Source organism: Dromaius novaehollandiae, chromosome 4 (assembly GCF_036370855.1).
Source record: "Dromaius novaehollandiae isolate bDroNov1 chromosome 4, bDroNov1.hap1, whole genome shotgun sequence".
In the NCBI taxonomy this organism is placed as follows: Eukaryota; Metazoa; Chordata; class Aves; order Casuariiformes; family Dromaiidae; genus Dromaius; species Dromaius novaehollandiae.
The window spans coordinates 22092694-22108340 of record NC_088101.1 but is presented as its reverse complement, the minus strand read 5'-3'; the positions used below and the strand labels follow the sequence as shown (position 1 = coordinate 22108340).

The 15647-nt window shown below is 40.4% G+C and overlaps 1 protein-coding gene across 1 annotated transcript in view; it reads right to left on the bottom strand.

Annotated features, from left to right (window-relative positions):
• Positions 1 to 15647, bottom strand: part of EGF (epidermal growth factor) — a 64999-nt gene that overhangs the window by 3716 nt on the left and 45636 nt on the right. Inside the window, exons 19-24 of the mRNA XM_026101740.2 lie at positions 15521 to 15646; positions 12946 to 13065; positions 10668 to 10818; positions 6703 to 6867; positions 3348 to 3450; positions 968 to 1070 (exon numbers count right to left, since the gene is read on the bottom strand). Of these exons, the coding sequence (XP_025957525.2) occupies positions 968 to 1070; positions 3348 to 3450; positions 6703 to 6867; positions 10668 to 10818; positions 12946 to 13065; positions 15521 to 15646 (768 nt within the window). The remainder of the gene's footprint in view (positions 1 to 967; positions 1071 to 3347; positions 3451 to 6702; positions 6868 to 10667; positions 10819 to 12945; positions 13066 to 15520; position 15647) is intronic.

The following is a 15647-nucleotide window of genomic DNA, read 5'->3' as shown; positions in this document are numbered from 1 at the left end:
GTAGTGTAATTTCTGATGAGTAATCTGCACAGCCAGGGACTGAATGGCCTCTTCACAGCAGTATAAACATGGCTTCTGCTGTGCAAGGCACAGGTCAGGAGTATCATTCTTGTTTCTGTGTCTCCTCTACCAGCCACTCCTCCTGCTCATGCAAAGGGGAGAAGAGATACAGTAAGGATGGATTTGAGGGGCCTGCTAAGGTTATTGAGGGGATATAGATTCACCATAGCATTTGATTCTTCTTCACATTACAGGACTTCAGGACCTGGCTGGGTCCAGATCAAAACATCTCAGATAGCTTCTTAGAACGTTGGATATGCGAGGAAAACAGGCCCAGTAAAGGTGAATGAGCATTACATAATAAACACTGCATGTAGTTTTCCATTCTCTAATGTGATGGAAAATGTCATTTGTCCCAACTGAGAAATACAAGGTGATAGGGATAGAAATTCTGTCACTTAAAAATTCAGAATAGTAATATAGGTTTAGCAAAATAAAAGAGCAGACTTTAGAGTTCAGATTATTGTGTTTTCTCAGTACGAAACTAGGCTCCATAGCAGTGGCCCCCATTAAAGACCCAGTGGTTTGAGTTCTAGGAATACGACTCATTGCTTTTCCAGGAGCGCTGGCTGCCATATTGCCTGGTGACTCTCACCTATACTTCCCCTGAGAACCACTGCCAAGAGATGGATACATTTTTACAAGTAAACAAGAGGTCCTGTCTTTCAAAAAGAACAAATGAAAAACAGACTGGTGAGAATGCTTTATACCCCTGAATGGTTTACATTCATCACCCTAACCTGTCTGTGAATCTGAATTATAACACTGCCTCCTGTAAGAAGGGATAAATGACACCCTCCCCCTCACCTTATTAATATCAGTCTAACACTGGTGCAAAAAACACCCGATACCTACAGCATTAGCTGAGCAAAGCTACTCCCCAAAACTGAAGGAAATCTTAACTCACTAGATGCTGAAGAACAAGCAGGATGAAGGTCTGCTGTTTGGCACTCAGTTAGATCAACCGCTTTAGTCTCCAGAGAACTGTTACTCTCCTTGACGACTGCAAACTGCAAAATACATGCAATACACACAAAATACAGAGAGACCAAATTAATATAAAATGAACCAGTTTCCTAAAACCCAAGAGGCAGACTAAAAGGGACAGAGCAGGGGGTAAAAGGTCATCCTGGCTTCTGGGATGACCTCTCCCCTGCAGATAATTAAACATTTGAGCTGGTGACAGCACTGGTCTTTCTTTGGAAAGGGTGCAGTCCCAGGCTATCAAAGAAGTACCTGATCCCTTGCTTTGCAAGAGAAATGTTCAAACAAAAGCCCTGACAGATTCAGTGGCCTAGGTGGAGAATTGATGGATATCTGTGAATAGGTCATGCATGTGTAAGCAGATGTGAATATTTAGGCATGAGTTCGTTTGCATAAAATCTGCAGGCTTACAGCTATTAACACACATGTGATGGCCCCTGCCCAGAGAAGATCCAGCTACACACAGTTCTGCAAAATATCTTTGACTGCACAAAGCAGAACAACACTTGCTAGATAACAAGTCTCAGAAGAGCATCAAAATCTAGGCATGTGCAGAAGTCTACCAGGGCTTCCATGCTGCTGGGATAAACCCAGCCTGGGTTATGGATATCTAACAAGAATGTGAAAAACATCCAGGCATACCCTAGCCTTAATGTTGCCTCACTTGGCAGAACAGCAGTAAAGGGAAGGATGAATGACACTTGGGCAGGTTGTTTCAGTATCATTATATATATGATTTGATATAGGTGATAGGGTAAAAGCCCTTTGCCTTCTGTGTCAATCAAGATGCGTAGGAGCAAGAAAGAATCTTTGGATTCCCCTTCCCGAGCCTCACGGACGAGCAGTAGGTCTGCATGCTAAGAAAGGAGTGAATTTCATGAACTTCTTGTCGCTGCATATACACCACCAGTCCCCATTTCAACTTCATTAGTATTCCTAATGCTATGTACATCAATAGCACCCAAAGACCTTTACCAGAACCTTAAGAGTCACAAAACCAGCCAGACAATCTAAACCATTTGCAAGGCATTCTTTGGGATGATTAAAAATCCTCAGACTTGCAATATAGATATTACATGATATTCAGCCCTTCAAATACACCTGCCAAAAGATACAAACTCATCTCTTTCTGGACTCAAAGATCTGGGGAAGTAACATAGAGTTGAACTTTGGGGGTGGATGAATAAAATTGAGATTTAAAGCTAATATATCCATTATCATAAAAGTATATATATAAAGCAAAATTCATTTATAAACATGACCAGTCTACACACAGTTTTTATACCTTTCCAGCTACACCTGGGTATATAAGGCTATATTTTCTTAAAGTAAAACTTACACTAGAAAAACATTTGTATAGTCACCTGAATAGAAAGGTATGTGCATCACTACAGCTTATCTCCAAAGCTGTATGGATATAAACTCCTCCAACAGTCTTTTACGCTGGCATAACTGTGCTTATTCTAAAGAGCATATGCTGCTTAGCTAATGTGACGCTACCTACAAGTGTAATGCTACCTATATTGCAACAGCTTATTCAGAGCTGTATGGTATGTGTGTGCATGTGTGTCTCGGACTACACTGCACCACTCTGACATAGGAAGCTCAGACTGGGCATAGAAGTAGCCACATATGCCAATCATGTCATTTTTGCCAACTTCAAGTTCCAGTTGCAATGACTTAGCAATGACCTGATGAAAATCAGGTTTCCAGAACAGATCTTATGGAGTCAAATTCTCACAATACAAAAAACAATAGGAACAGGCCAGCGCAACTAGATCCTAACTGCGCTTCTACCTATACCGGTGCAAAACTAGTATTTTATACTCCCTCCCAAACTGCCAGATAACATCCTAGTTCTTTTTCTTTACAAGGTAGCCTTAACACAAAGACATTTAATTGCATCAACCCCCCAAATAAAGTTCAACATCTCATGTAGCACACAAAACGCTTGGCTTCCAAGGAGCCTTTTATAGGTAGGGCATACTTTCCTGTGAAAATAACTCTGTGATGTGCCATGTCATCACATTGACATTTCCTTAATTTAGAGCACAGTTCCCCAACTGTTGTGTTCAAAGCTAACAATAACACCGGCTAATAGTTGCAATACATCCAGGCAGCTGTGAACTTTGAGGGATAACAATGAGGTAAGATGAACTAGGGTTCACAGCAAAGCACTTGATGACTCTAGCAGTTATTTAATACATTTAAGATGTGAATTATTTGATGGATAATCTCAAGTGGATCCCTAACACTCTTTGATCCTTCCTACTTCCCTCTCCACTCCACATTAATATAGTTACCCGAGGCTTGTTGCAAGTAGGTGTCACGTTCTCATTGTCAGCACGGCTGCTGCCATCTCTTATCGCTTCTGCATAGAGATTCTTCTTATAAAAGTTTTGACTTCTGCAGCAGAGCAAAAGTTGAAACAAATTATTTCCCTTCAGGAGGAACAGATGCTGCTTCCTTTCACACTTTATTCTATATCTATTTACAGAAGGGATATATATTTTCTTTCATTCATTTGAAGGGGTGTGTTACTGTTAGTTACAGTACAGTGGTTAAAACAGTTATTAGGCTTGCCAGAAAGAGAATTCACTAAGAAGTGAACAAATGTTCTCCTAATGAATGACTCTTTAGAGATGGCATATTAGAACAAACAATAGGCCTGATAAGCAAATGGACAGGGGAAGTAAAAAATCTTGGAACTAAGACATTTCCTGGAAAAAGCATGACCAACAGAATTAGCTCAAGGAAAAAAAAGCCAATAGTACAGCTGGAACTGGAAAAAGGATATGAATAGTCATATCCAACTGCCTGGTTCCATAAACTCAAAAAATTTTATTTTTACAGTTAAACAGTGACCACTTATAAGGTACTATTAAAAGCCAATATAGGCTCCAACATATAAAACACATTCACAGTAAGAAAGACAGCTTATTTATACTGCTTGAGATCCAAGTCAGTACATCCTTACTGAATAATACACAGAATTTTTATTCCCTTAGATATCAGCTATAATGAAGGTAGCTTATTCTAACTTCTTTTACTTGTCTATTTTGAATGAAATTTAATAGACATGTATCAAAGAAAATTATAATTTCTCCTTTATTTCCACACTGCATTCACATAACTGGAAAAGTGCATTATACCATTACTATCATGAAAACTGTGGCTTCTGCTAGAAATAACAGAGATCTGTCTCCACCATGGATTTTCCCCCTAGATTCTGTGACATGCTGCTGTGCATTCATCCCCAAAGAAAAATTGTAGTTGTCCCCAGTAGAGGATAAGAGTGAGACTGCTAATATGAAGTCGGATATCAACTACACAGCCCTTAGCTCTAAGTGTCAGATCTGGGGGTATGTCCACAGAGCAAAATGCAGAGAAATATGGTAAATTAGTCCACTCTGACTTTCCTGATGCTGTGGCAAGGTTGCTGTTGACATTTTAATCTTCACTTGCATATGTTCACTCTGTATTGCAGCAGACAATGCTGGCATAACTTGAGTCTGGTACTCAATGGTTTGAAAATCCATTGCACAGAACTCACAGGCCCTGTCCTGAAAGGGATGCCCTGCTCAGGAGGATCACTTTAATTCTACAGCTTACTTTAAAGCATGCAGAATAATACATGCCAGACTGACTTGGTGGGCATGGGAATCTTCATGTGTGACTCTGAGCACAAGCAGGAGACACAGTGAAACCTAGTTGACTGAGTGTGGGCATGAAGCCAAGAATTCCTCAATCCTAATCCCAGCTCTACTTCTGATTTTTGCATGACCATGGCCAATTTTTGAGGGGCTGAGAGTGTCAAATTTGTGATTCAATTTTTCTTTGATGGAAAATAAATGTTTCTCTGCTTCCCAAAGAAGATGGGAAGCTCGGAGAATACTAAAGAACATTTAGACTATGTAAACCTAAAATTAAGAATATCACAATTCTGCTCAGCAGGCTATACTCATTGGACAACACAGTGCTTTGGTATTCTTGGCCTCCAGTTCATACATTTTTCAAATCGGCAGGTGCAGATCACCTACTTTGTTTCCTCCAATTAAAAGGAGACATGAGTCTGCATCTTACAGGGGAAGGAACAGGACTGTTAGACACTTAATCAATGCATTTCAAAACACAGCAGATTATAAGAAAAAGCAGTATAACAATTTCAATCCAAATATTGGTTTCCAGACTCCAGTTAAATAGGGATTTTAGATCAGGAGTTTCATTTTGATCTAGTTAGGCTAGTAATAGCTTCAGTACAAACTTAGTCAAGCATGTAATTGAAAACTTGTTTTGAGGTAAATAGTTATATTGATCTAAAGCATTTAGTAAGAAAAAAGTAAATCAGGGAGAAATGACAAAAGAGAGAGGAAGTGAAGAGTATCTTCATACCTGAACACCAGCAATATTCTGGCTATTTTTCATGAAAGTTTGTATGACATATATGGGAAATCTAAGAACCCCACAATTTGTCTGTTCTGCATGTATTATTCCACTGATTAGCTTCTCAATCTCAGGTCATGAGAACATACCAGCCTGCACTTAGTTTTAATCCAGAACTCTAGAATCAGTTAACAGAAAATAAGAAATGTGGCAGCTTACCTATTTGTATGGACTAAATATACTAGGAACCATTAAATAAAAATGCAAAATACTAACTTCCATAGCTATCTTCTTCTGTGACTTAATTTTTTTGTGTCTAGCAGATTTGAATTTTAAAATTAACCTAAACCAGAAACAAAACATATGAAAGACAGGTAGGCATGCAGCAGGAGGCTCTGCCGGCTTGCCTGCTGCCTGGCTTTTTGTTTGTTTGCTTTTAAAGATATACATGCATTTAAACAAGAGCCTCTGAGAACAGTTGCCTGCCAAGGTCATTTCCAAAGGACTCCAGCTTATTAAATGCTGATACTTTCCAGTGCAAGGGACATCAACAACATCTAATTTCACATCAGACTGGGTTCTTAAATAGTGACTACAGGGATTGTTTTTGCCATGAGGAGAATCCCAAACCTGCAAAATTCATTATAGTCATGGAAAATGCCAGGGAGATGTGCCCTAGACTCAACATCCCTAATTTTACTCTTTCTACTGCCAGGAAAATTGCTTTCACACTCATTGCTGCAGGCATCACTGCAGAAGTCCGCTATTGGAAGGGTAACACATTGTTTTTCTCAATGGCAAAGGAAGATTCAGGTGCAGTTCTACACTGAAAGAGAAACAAAACAGAACTAGCAAGTTCTTTTAGGGGTAGGTAAGCCCTAGTACGACTGCTTCAGACATCTAGAGCTCTTAAGGAAAACCAAGGAAGAAATAAATAGCATGCCCCTGAACTCTCTCATCAATATAAATTATGGCTTATCTTCAAACCTGATTGGGTCTATTTTTCTTCTCTCTGGACACATGTCACTCTCATTAACATCAATGTGAGTACTGTGGACAAGGGACATGAGAGAACTTTATGAATTATCCATAGATTCAATTGCTGAAAAGCAAAAAAACAAACAAACAAACAACAAAAAAAAACCCCTCACACCAACAGAAAGGATGTTATGGCGATTTCCACTGGCTAAGAAACAGTGCAAATTTTTCACCATTAGCCATTTGTGAAATCCGTCCCTCTGCCACGTGTTCAAACTGCGTGTTTGGAAGCATTACCTGTAGCAGTAGGCAGTCAGGGATCCCAGCAGGAGCAGCAAGAGCAGACCTGCTATACAAACTGCAATGGTTATGTTCCGCATCTTTACTTGCTTGGCATTCTGCTGTTCCCACCACTCCAAATCACTGAACTGACAGCGTTCCCCTACGTAGCCTGTCACACAGCTGCCAAAAGAAAGCAAACACACATTGTAACTGATTGGGGGGGGGGGGGGGGATGGTGAATAAAGGAAAAAACAAATCATCACTTCAATCACCTTTTATATTGATTTATCATCAGCAACCCTATGGAAGCATCTTGTTCAATTTAGCAGGGATGAAAACAAAAGGATATTAAAGGAATGACTGTCAAAACCTATAAAATTCAATAATGCATGTTATTTTTAATGTAAAGCTATTGAGTCTTTCTATACAATTACACAGTGGGATTATAATTTCCTGATTACAATGGGTCAAATCTACAAAAATAATTTTCTTTTAAATTCCATTGAATTTTTTTATATTGTGTTTCCCTAAGATTTTCCATTTAGCAGTTTCCAACAGTAAGCTCCCCTTCTTTAAACTAGGCAATATGAGACCTACAAGCTTTTTCAGAGTGATTTGCTTAAGGGAACCAAATTCTATTCTGAATCCTTACTTTAAAATAAAAGAATAAAAAAGAAGGTGCTAAAAAACCTCAAATGGTTAGAAATATCTTCATAATTTAGTTTTATTACAACCGTCTTCCATAGGTTTTTGTTTTGTTTGTTTTTACCATTGTAAAACCCAACACAGAAATATCTTACCATGGCATGAAACCTATAAATCAAAATGACTAGAAAGTGACAAATACATCAAAAAGAATCTCAGCCCAGTTTTACTGTCTAAGTTTAGACACATACAAAAGGTGATCAATAAACAAGCAATTAAAACTGCATTCAGTTCTTAAAACTCTCGCAGTAATGTAGGCTCAAATCCTTCCCACAATACTTATAGGTCTAGTTTTACTCAAGCCTAGAACTAGTCAAATGAGCAAAAGCAGCAGTATTTTACCTATAGCAGCTTTTGCCTAACGACTTGAAAATAATACGCCAGCATTTCTTTTTAAACCAGGCACAAGCACTCTCATTCTGTCACAAATTGTAACACACAAATGCTGAAAAGCTGAAAAATGCTCACGTTTTTGATGTAACATCACAATGAATTCTAAACAAACCAGAAGACCTAATTTAATAAAAGCTCTTACGCCAAAAAGTGAAACATGAATTACATCTGAATTTTTTTTGCTAAATAACATTTTCCTGTGACTTCGTTCTGGTATTTAATATATTTGTCAGGCCGTATTACAGCCTACATGAATGAATGCTGCCATCTAGTGCACAATGTGAAAAATCAGAAAATTTGACACCGAATCAGAGAATGGTTGAGGTTGGAAGGGACCTCTGGAGATCATCTAGTCCAACCCCCCTGCTCAAGCAGGGCCACCTAGAGCACGTTGCCTAGGACCCTCTCCAGTCAAGTGTGGAATATCTTCAAGGATGGAGACTCCAAAACCTCTCTGGGCAACCTGTTCCAGTGCTCAGTCACCGTCACAGTAAAAAAGTTTCTCCTTATGTTCAGATGGACCTTCCTGTGTTTCAGTTTGTGCCCGCTACCTCTCGTCCTATCGCTGGGCACCACTGAAAATAGTCTGGCCCCATCCTCTTTACACCCTCCCTCCAGATATTGATAAGAGCCTCCCTCAGTCTTGTCTTCTGCAGACTGAACAGTCCCAGCTCTCTCAGCCTTTCCTCATATGAGAGATGCTCCAGTCCCTTAAACACCTTAGCTCCATGTCTCTCTTGTACTGAGAAGCCCAGAACTGGACACAGTACTCCAGGTGTGTCCTCACCAAGACTGAGTAGAGGAGAAGGATCACCTCTCTCCCTCAAAGAGCTGGCTGTGCTCTTCCTAATGCACCCCAGGATACCATTGGCCTTCTTGGCCACAAGGGCACATGGCTGACCATGAGGTCAACCTGTTGTCCACCAGGACTCCCAGGTCCTTCTCTGCAGAGCTGCTCTCCAGCAGATCAGCCCCCAGGCTGTACTGGTACATGGGGTTATTCCTCCTTAGATGCAGGACTCTGCACTTGCCTTTGTTGAATTTCATGAAGTTCTCCTCTGCCCATCTCTCCAGCCTGTCAAGGTCCCTCTGAATGGCACCACAGCCCTCTGGTGTATCAGCCACTCCTCCACCCTAAACTTGCTGAGGGTGCACTCTGTCCCTTCACCCAGGTCATTGATGAGTGGGTTGAACAAGACTGGACCCAGTAGTGACCCCTGGGGTACATTGCTAGCTGGAGTTCTCCAACTAGACTTTGCGCCACCGATCGCAACCCTCTGAGCTCTGCCATTCAGCCAGTTTGCAATCCACCTCACTGCCTGCTCATCTAGCCCATACTTCCTCAGCTTGCCTATGAGGATGTTATGCATGTCCCACACAGAACATAGCTAAATCTGGTTGGCCCTTAATTTGTTAAAGGGCTTCCACTTCCAGTACTGAAGAATATGTACATTTGGATTCTTACTATACACTAACATCTACCACAAAAAAAAAAAAAAAAAAAAAAAAAAAAAAAGGAAAAGAAAAAAACAGACATGGTGACCCAGTTTGAAAGTTCTGCAGCGGTAAACTCTTCAGTTTCAATAGGAGAAACTGAACAAGGAGAGAAAGGATAGCTTTCAATGACTCTAAAATTTAAAACTCGTAACAAATACCAGAGATGAACATGAGTCACTCCACCTCCTATAACAGCTGTGTCAAAGGGCACTGCTGAGCTTAGGAAGCCCACAGCACAACACATCCACTTCATTCCCATGTATGTACATAGAGATACTTTCTCCTCTTATTCCTGCAGATACAGAGGTCTTTAGGCAGGAGAGACCATTCACACTGAGAAAAAAGAAAGCTTAGGATTTGACAGTGCTTGCAGGAATGGCCTGCTATGCACATTCCTGCAGTGCAGTGCACAGAAGATCAGGAGGAATGGTGAGACAAATAAATCCTTCAACACATAAATTTCTCTCCTTCACTCCTCACTTAGGGCGACCAGTATTACTTAGACACAAAGGTTCCATTATCACAGAACAACATCCTTCCTTGCCAAGTCTTCACGCTCTAGGTGAGACCCCTGGGAAGGAAGGAGATTTGTTCCACTGTAAACATCTTACACTAGATTTTAAAGAAACATGTAACAAAGATTCAAACCTAGTCAGCTTATACAGTTAAATTCCAGCAATAATGCCTTAGAAATGATTACCCCATGAGGCTAGGCTGTCACATTGACCAGGCTAGGGCTGATTTCTGGAAACATAACATTCTCTGCTTTTATCAGTAACTGCATTTGGGAACATAGGCGTTAGGCTTCACAAAATAGGCACAGGAGGAAGAACATATTTTTGAGGTCTCATTGCCACTCTCCTTGTTTTTAAGAGGACCATCATGTCATGCACTCTTTGTCAAGGAGAAAAACTCTTCAAATTGTAAAGGAAGATGCTGACACCTGATTTTCTCCTTCCTGGACCCAATCAGAGAGGACAGGACAGAGGTGGTCTCTTCCATCCCAATGTGTGCTAGAACAGGTGAACACAGTAAATGAACAGCAAGGCCAACAGGGAGATGCAAGTCAGCAGGATGTAAAAAGGAGAGACAGTAAGAACGTCTTCCATAAAGCCATGAGCACTCAGTCATTTAACAACTTACCGCACATTTCCAAAGCAAATAACTGAGTGCTCAGAGAACAAATCCAGTCCTACTAGTAACTGCAACAGGTGTGAATGGAGTTGATCACTTACAGAAATTGAACATAAAGAGCAGAAACTGATGATAATTACAAGTATGGGTTATGAACAGACCATACATGGAGAAATACTTCATTGTCTGCACTCATCTATACCTCAAGAATACCATTCATCAGCACAGACAATACAAAATTCTATACTTACTTGCAGGCATAGTCTTGTAAATCAGAAACATAATTGCACACTCCACCGTGAAGGCAGTATGAGTCATATGAAGGCGGGCATCCTACAAAATCACCTTGCACAGGGTATGTAGAGTCTTCATTGTTGACAGTAGTAGGGGAGACAGTAGATTCTGAAATACAAGATTTCACAAGCATATTTTGTAACGTTGGCTGCACTGGCAATATGACCACATGAAAGAATTTGAGAACTTCAAGTCAGAAAAGTAAGAAAGAATCTCTAATTTTAGCCAATTACTTGTTATTTGCCCATTTGCTTATTTTGGTATGGCAACATACTTATCAAATTTAGGCCCATGGACCCTTAGATCAAAATAGTAAATATGCTTGATTACTATGGAGGGAGACTGTTGGTTTGTGTATCTACTATCTAGTATGCTTTGTTCCTATCTATTATGCGTAGGTCTTAAAACAACAGATCATGACTAGCAATGCACGTAACATTCTAGATATGCAGTAAAAGACCCATAGAGGTTGGCTGTGTTCTATTTAGATGTCTGAGTACAAATTTTTGAACCAAAACTGCATTGGCTGTCTAGTTACCTATTTTTAAATGATTTCTGCAACTTACGCAGCTGTATGCTATGAAAAATCTCCACCATGAATACAGTACCAGAGTGAGATGTGCAGGTGAAGGGTGATCACATTTCATGCACTTGGATCTGACCCTGAAAAGCTTTCACATGCGGCTTGTTGTTCTTCTACAGATTATTTCTACTCTGTAGTCATCCAGTTGATTGCACCTGTGGATGACTGCAGGTCACATTTTTGAGCTGGCTTTAAACAAGCTAGCCCAGGACCAGATACCAGCATAATTAGGGAAGCACAGAACTTTATGAACCCAATTTCTTGAAAGGGTTTTGTAGTTTGTTCTGAACTGCACATAAAGTCACCTACATAAACACACAAACTAGCTAAGGGTAGCTCTGATACCTCTGCACAGCATGATCTGCAGTGCAGACATATCCTTATAGAAAAGGAGCACTTTCTTGCCTACTTTGGTGCAATAGCGTATCTATAGGTCAGAACCCAACAAGGCAAAGAATTTCTAGCATTATGGCTTAGCAGAGCTGCACCCAAGTGCTCTCACACACTTATGTTATCAGTTCTGCCTCACACCATTTTTTTTTTTTTGCGACTTCACCTTTAAAGACATTTGGTTTTTAACTTTACATTTGCAGGACAACTGTCATGACAAAGTACCTAAATGGAAAGGAATAAGTGATTCTAGCAAATCCCAGGTGTGACTGCATTCCGTGAAGAAAATTTCCGCTAGCTAAAAGAGCTTATTAGGTAAAGAACTAAAACAGTGTGTTAACACACATGAACACATGAGATCAGATTTACAGCTGAGGGAAATACAGAACATTACTTGTAAGTCATGTGTCATTTAAAATCATAATTTCTAGGGTGACACCTGGAACTACAGAAAGCTTAAATATCCGAAAAGTGGTGGTCGGGGCAGGGGGGGATTCTGATTATTGTTCTACGTATAAAATTGTAGTTTCCTTATGTCTTCTGCAGGAACAGATCTGTGACAATCACACAGTATCCTTCTGTCATTGGACAGTCAATTGATATGGGATAAAATTCACCTCTATGAAGAGGGCTGACTCAGAGACAGATGATTAGTCACTCAGCTCCCCATTTTCAGAGAACACGGCTGTCACGCTGAGGCACTGAAATGCGGGTCGGATATTCACCAGTGCTGAAGCTGCACCAGCTTCCTTTGTTAAACTAGCAACCAGATTTTCTGGAGAGTTTCAGAACTCTTCTGAAAAGTTAGTCACTTATATCCAGTTTCCTGGATCTGAAAGATTAACTTATTCTGAAATATGAAATGGGACTTAAATTATGCACAGTCCTTGTGCTAACCTTCTGCAGAGGGGAAAAAAGGAACAGAGATTTTGAAAAAAAATGACACAGCATGAAATCAACTCCAAAAATGGGCTAAATATTATCTCTGAGAAGCACTTACTTCTGTTCTGGTTTGCAAAGGGCATTAGATAGATATGTCATTACATTCAGACAGTATAAATTAGAGTTGAACCTGACATAGACAGTTCCAAACTGAACTCAGATTTGGTGTCCTTAGTTCATCTCAAAACAGCTGTCTGCAAAACAGCCTCCTAAAGCATGTCATCACTCAGTCTTCTCCTGAATTTTACTGTATAACAATCTGAGAGCACAGTTCTTAGTTAAGGGCTGCTTTGTTTTAATTGCTCACTTCATTTACTCACCACAACTGATGCCAGTTCCAGAAACATCATCAGGGCAAGAGCACGTGTAGTTTCCTTCTGTATTTGTGCAGGTTGTGTTCTCTCCACAGACGTGAGACCCCATCTTGCACTCATCAATATCTGTCACCCAAACAGTCTGCAGTTAGAAGAATGAAATGCCTCAGAGCATCGGTTAAAAGGGGCAGCAGTAGCAGCATTATGGTCTTCTAACAGTGGGACAAATGTAACAGAGCATCCCTCTGCAACTTTCCCTTGGTAGAAAGTGGAACAGAAAGCAATGAGCGTGCTTTCTAAGTCAAGTAATCACATCCTCCGCAGCCTCTCAGCACGTGCTACACTGCTAAAGAAGTGCTCCACAAGAAAAAGGAAGGAAGAGCTTTCCCACAAAGCATAATGGGTACAGAAGAGTTGAAGAGAAGACTTGTTTGCACTAGATGTACTCTCTTGATGTTCCCAGTCCCAACTCACACCCCTGTACATGTACTACAGTACTGTGAGTTGGCATTCTTGCACTGAGATAGCAGAAGGGCTAACCACCTGGTCCAGCCTAGACAAGAGGTCAACATAGAAGGAAAGGGTCCAGAAACATACAGGTTTATCTCGTTTGTGCAGACACTTAAATAAAGTAATCCTCTGAATCACTATAAAGAGGAATCCCTAATTACATGTAACAAGAGTCTTCAGGCCTAGTTTGCTCAGTGTATGTTAGGCTCATATATACCAAAGAGGCATGCATGTAGTCTTCCTTCACCTCTCTCTCACATCGTACTGTATATCCTCACCCTGCCTACACACCTTCTCCAGCGCAAACCACAGAGGCAGCTCCTGCCAGGCCAGCATTCACCCCCTCTGGGTTGGCACTTGTACTGTGGCTTGCCTTGGGCAAGTACTTATGCACCCCCCCCCACCCCCCAACAAAGTAAGAGTTGGGAATTTCAAAATGTTTTATGCACCACAGTTCAGGAGCCTCTGATTTATTTTATGAGCTGTCAGCAGAATACATGCACCAGATTTACTCTAGGGAGGTAAAGACACAAATCTACTATCTCAATATGTGTGAAACTCTTGCTTAAATCACTGGGACTTTTTCTACAGTAAAATTAACAGGATGTGGCCCAAAACAGTGAAGAAAATTCACAGCAATTTTAAAAGTAAAAACACAAGAACAAAAATATTGCAACATATTCCAAGAAATGTGATTTCGACAAAACAACATGGATTCTTCTTGCACTATTTCTAGATGAACTGGCACATTTCTGGATAATGTTAAAAGCATGCAGACAATCTAAAACCAAAGTACAGAATCCCTTACATACTTGTTTCTGGCTCTTTATAGTACATTTCAACTCATCTAATACAAAATTAGTTTCAGTTTTGTTTAGCTTATGACAAGATCTTATCATTTATAAAACGCTGTGAAAATGTATCTGACCATATCCTTAGCTTAAAGACTGCAGGCAGAGAATGGATGGCTTTTCAACAGTGGTGTTAGCTACCATAATCGTTCTAGCTGAGCAACTATACTACAGACCGTGAGAGCCCAGAGCTGTCCAGGGACATATACCACAGATGGAACTTGGATGGCAAGAGAAGGTTGCCACTACTGTCCGCGCTCCCTAACATCCCCAAGGATATGAGCTCTGGATCTCTGACCTATACAAGCAGAATGCCTTCTCAAATCCTCTGCCTCCGATACTTTCCACACCCTGCCCATATTAATAACAGCACTCTTAATTACTTAGTTTTCCTTTTCTGTGCTTAAGAACCAGTAAAGTCTATGTAAGAAGTGGGTCAAATTTAATGGGCTTTTGAATTAGACTATAAAGGAGAAAGGCAAAAAAAAAAAAAGAAGGACAAGTGAGAAGCCAAGACTCTCGTAAAGTTCTGAACAAACTGTGTGCTACTTGGATATTGGGGGAAAAAACTTCCTGTTCCTTCATATTTACTGCTAAAAGAGATTAAAAAATTAAGATATATAGGGAATGAACTAAGGACCTAACATTAGGACTGGATGGGAGAATCCATGGGTCTGGTTATTAACATGACTCTAAATGTACTCAAGTTGCAAATGTCAACAACCTGAACCTCATGCCTATTAAATCAACCTGGAATTATTTGATGAGTATTATGACACACGCAATACCTACTTTTGTTTATATTCATGGCAATGATTTCCAATAAACCTGTACTGGTTCACCTCCATTTCCCTCCTCCCTTTCACTTTTCTTCTCTCTCTTGCTATAGCTACCAAAAAGAGTGCAAACAATGAGAGGAAGCATCCATTGACAATTAGAGGCTTTGCATATTGATCAGTTGCTGAGGTTGCCACACTTCAAACAGGAAGGAAAGAATGAAAAAGGAGAAAATGATATATGCCAACTGTTTGGGGGGCGCCCCCCGCTCACTGTTAGTATGCATGCCCCATCACATTTTTCAGAAAGAACCAGAACAGATCATTAGGGACATTTGACAGCTTCGCAGCTTGATGCAGAGCTAGCCGAAATCATTAGACATGTCTCCTATTCATTCTGTCACTGCCTTTCAAACACACCGCAACCTTCACACATTCCCTTACCGTAACAATGGAGTCCATCTCCAGTGTATCCCTCCAGACACTTACAGACATAGCCCCCTTCAGTATTGATACAGCCTGACACATTTCGATTACAGCGGTCCATATTTACAGCACACTCATCGACATC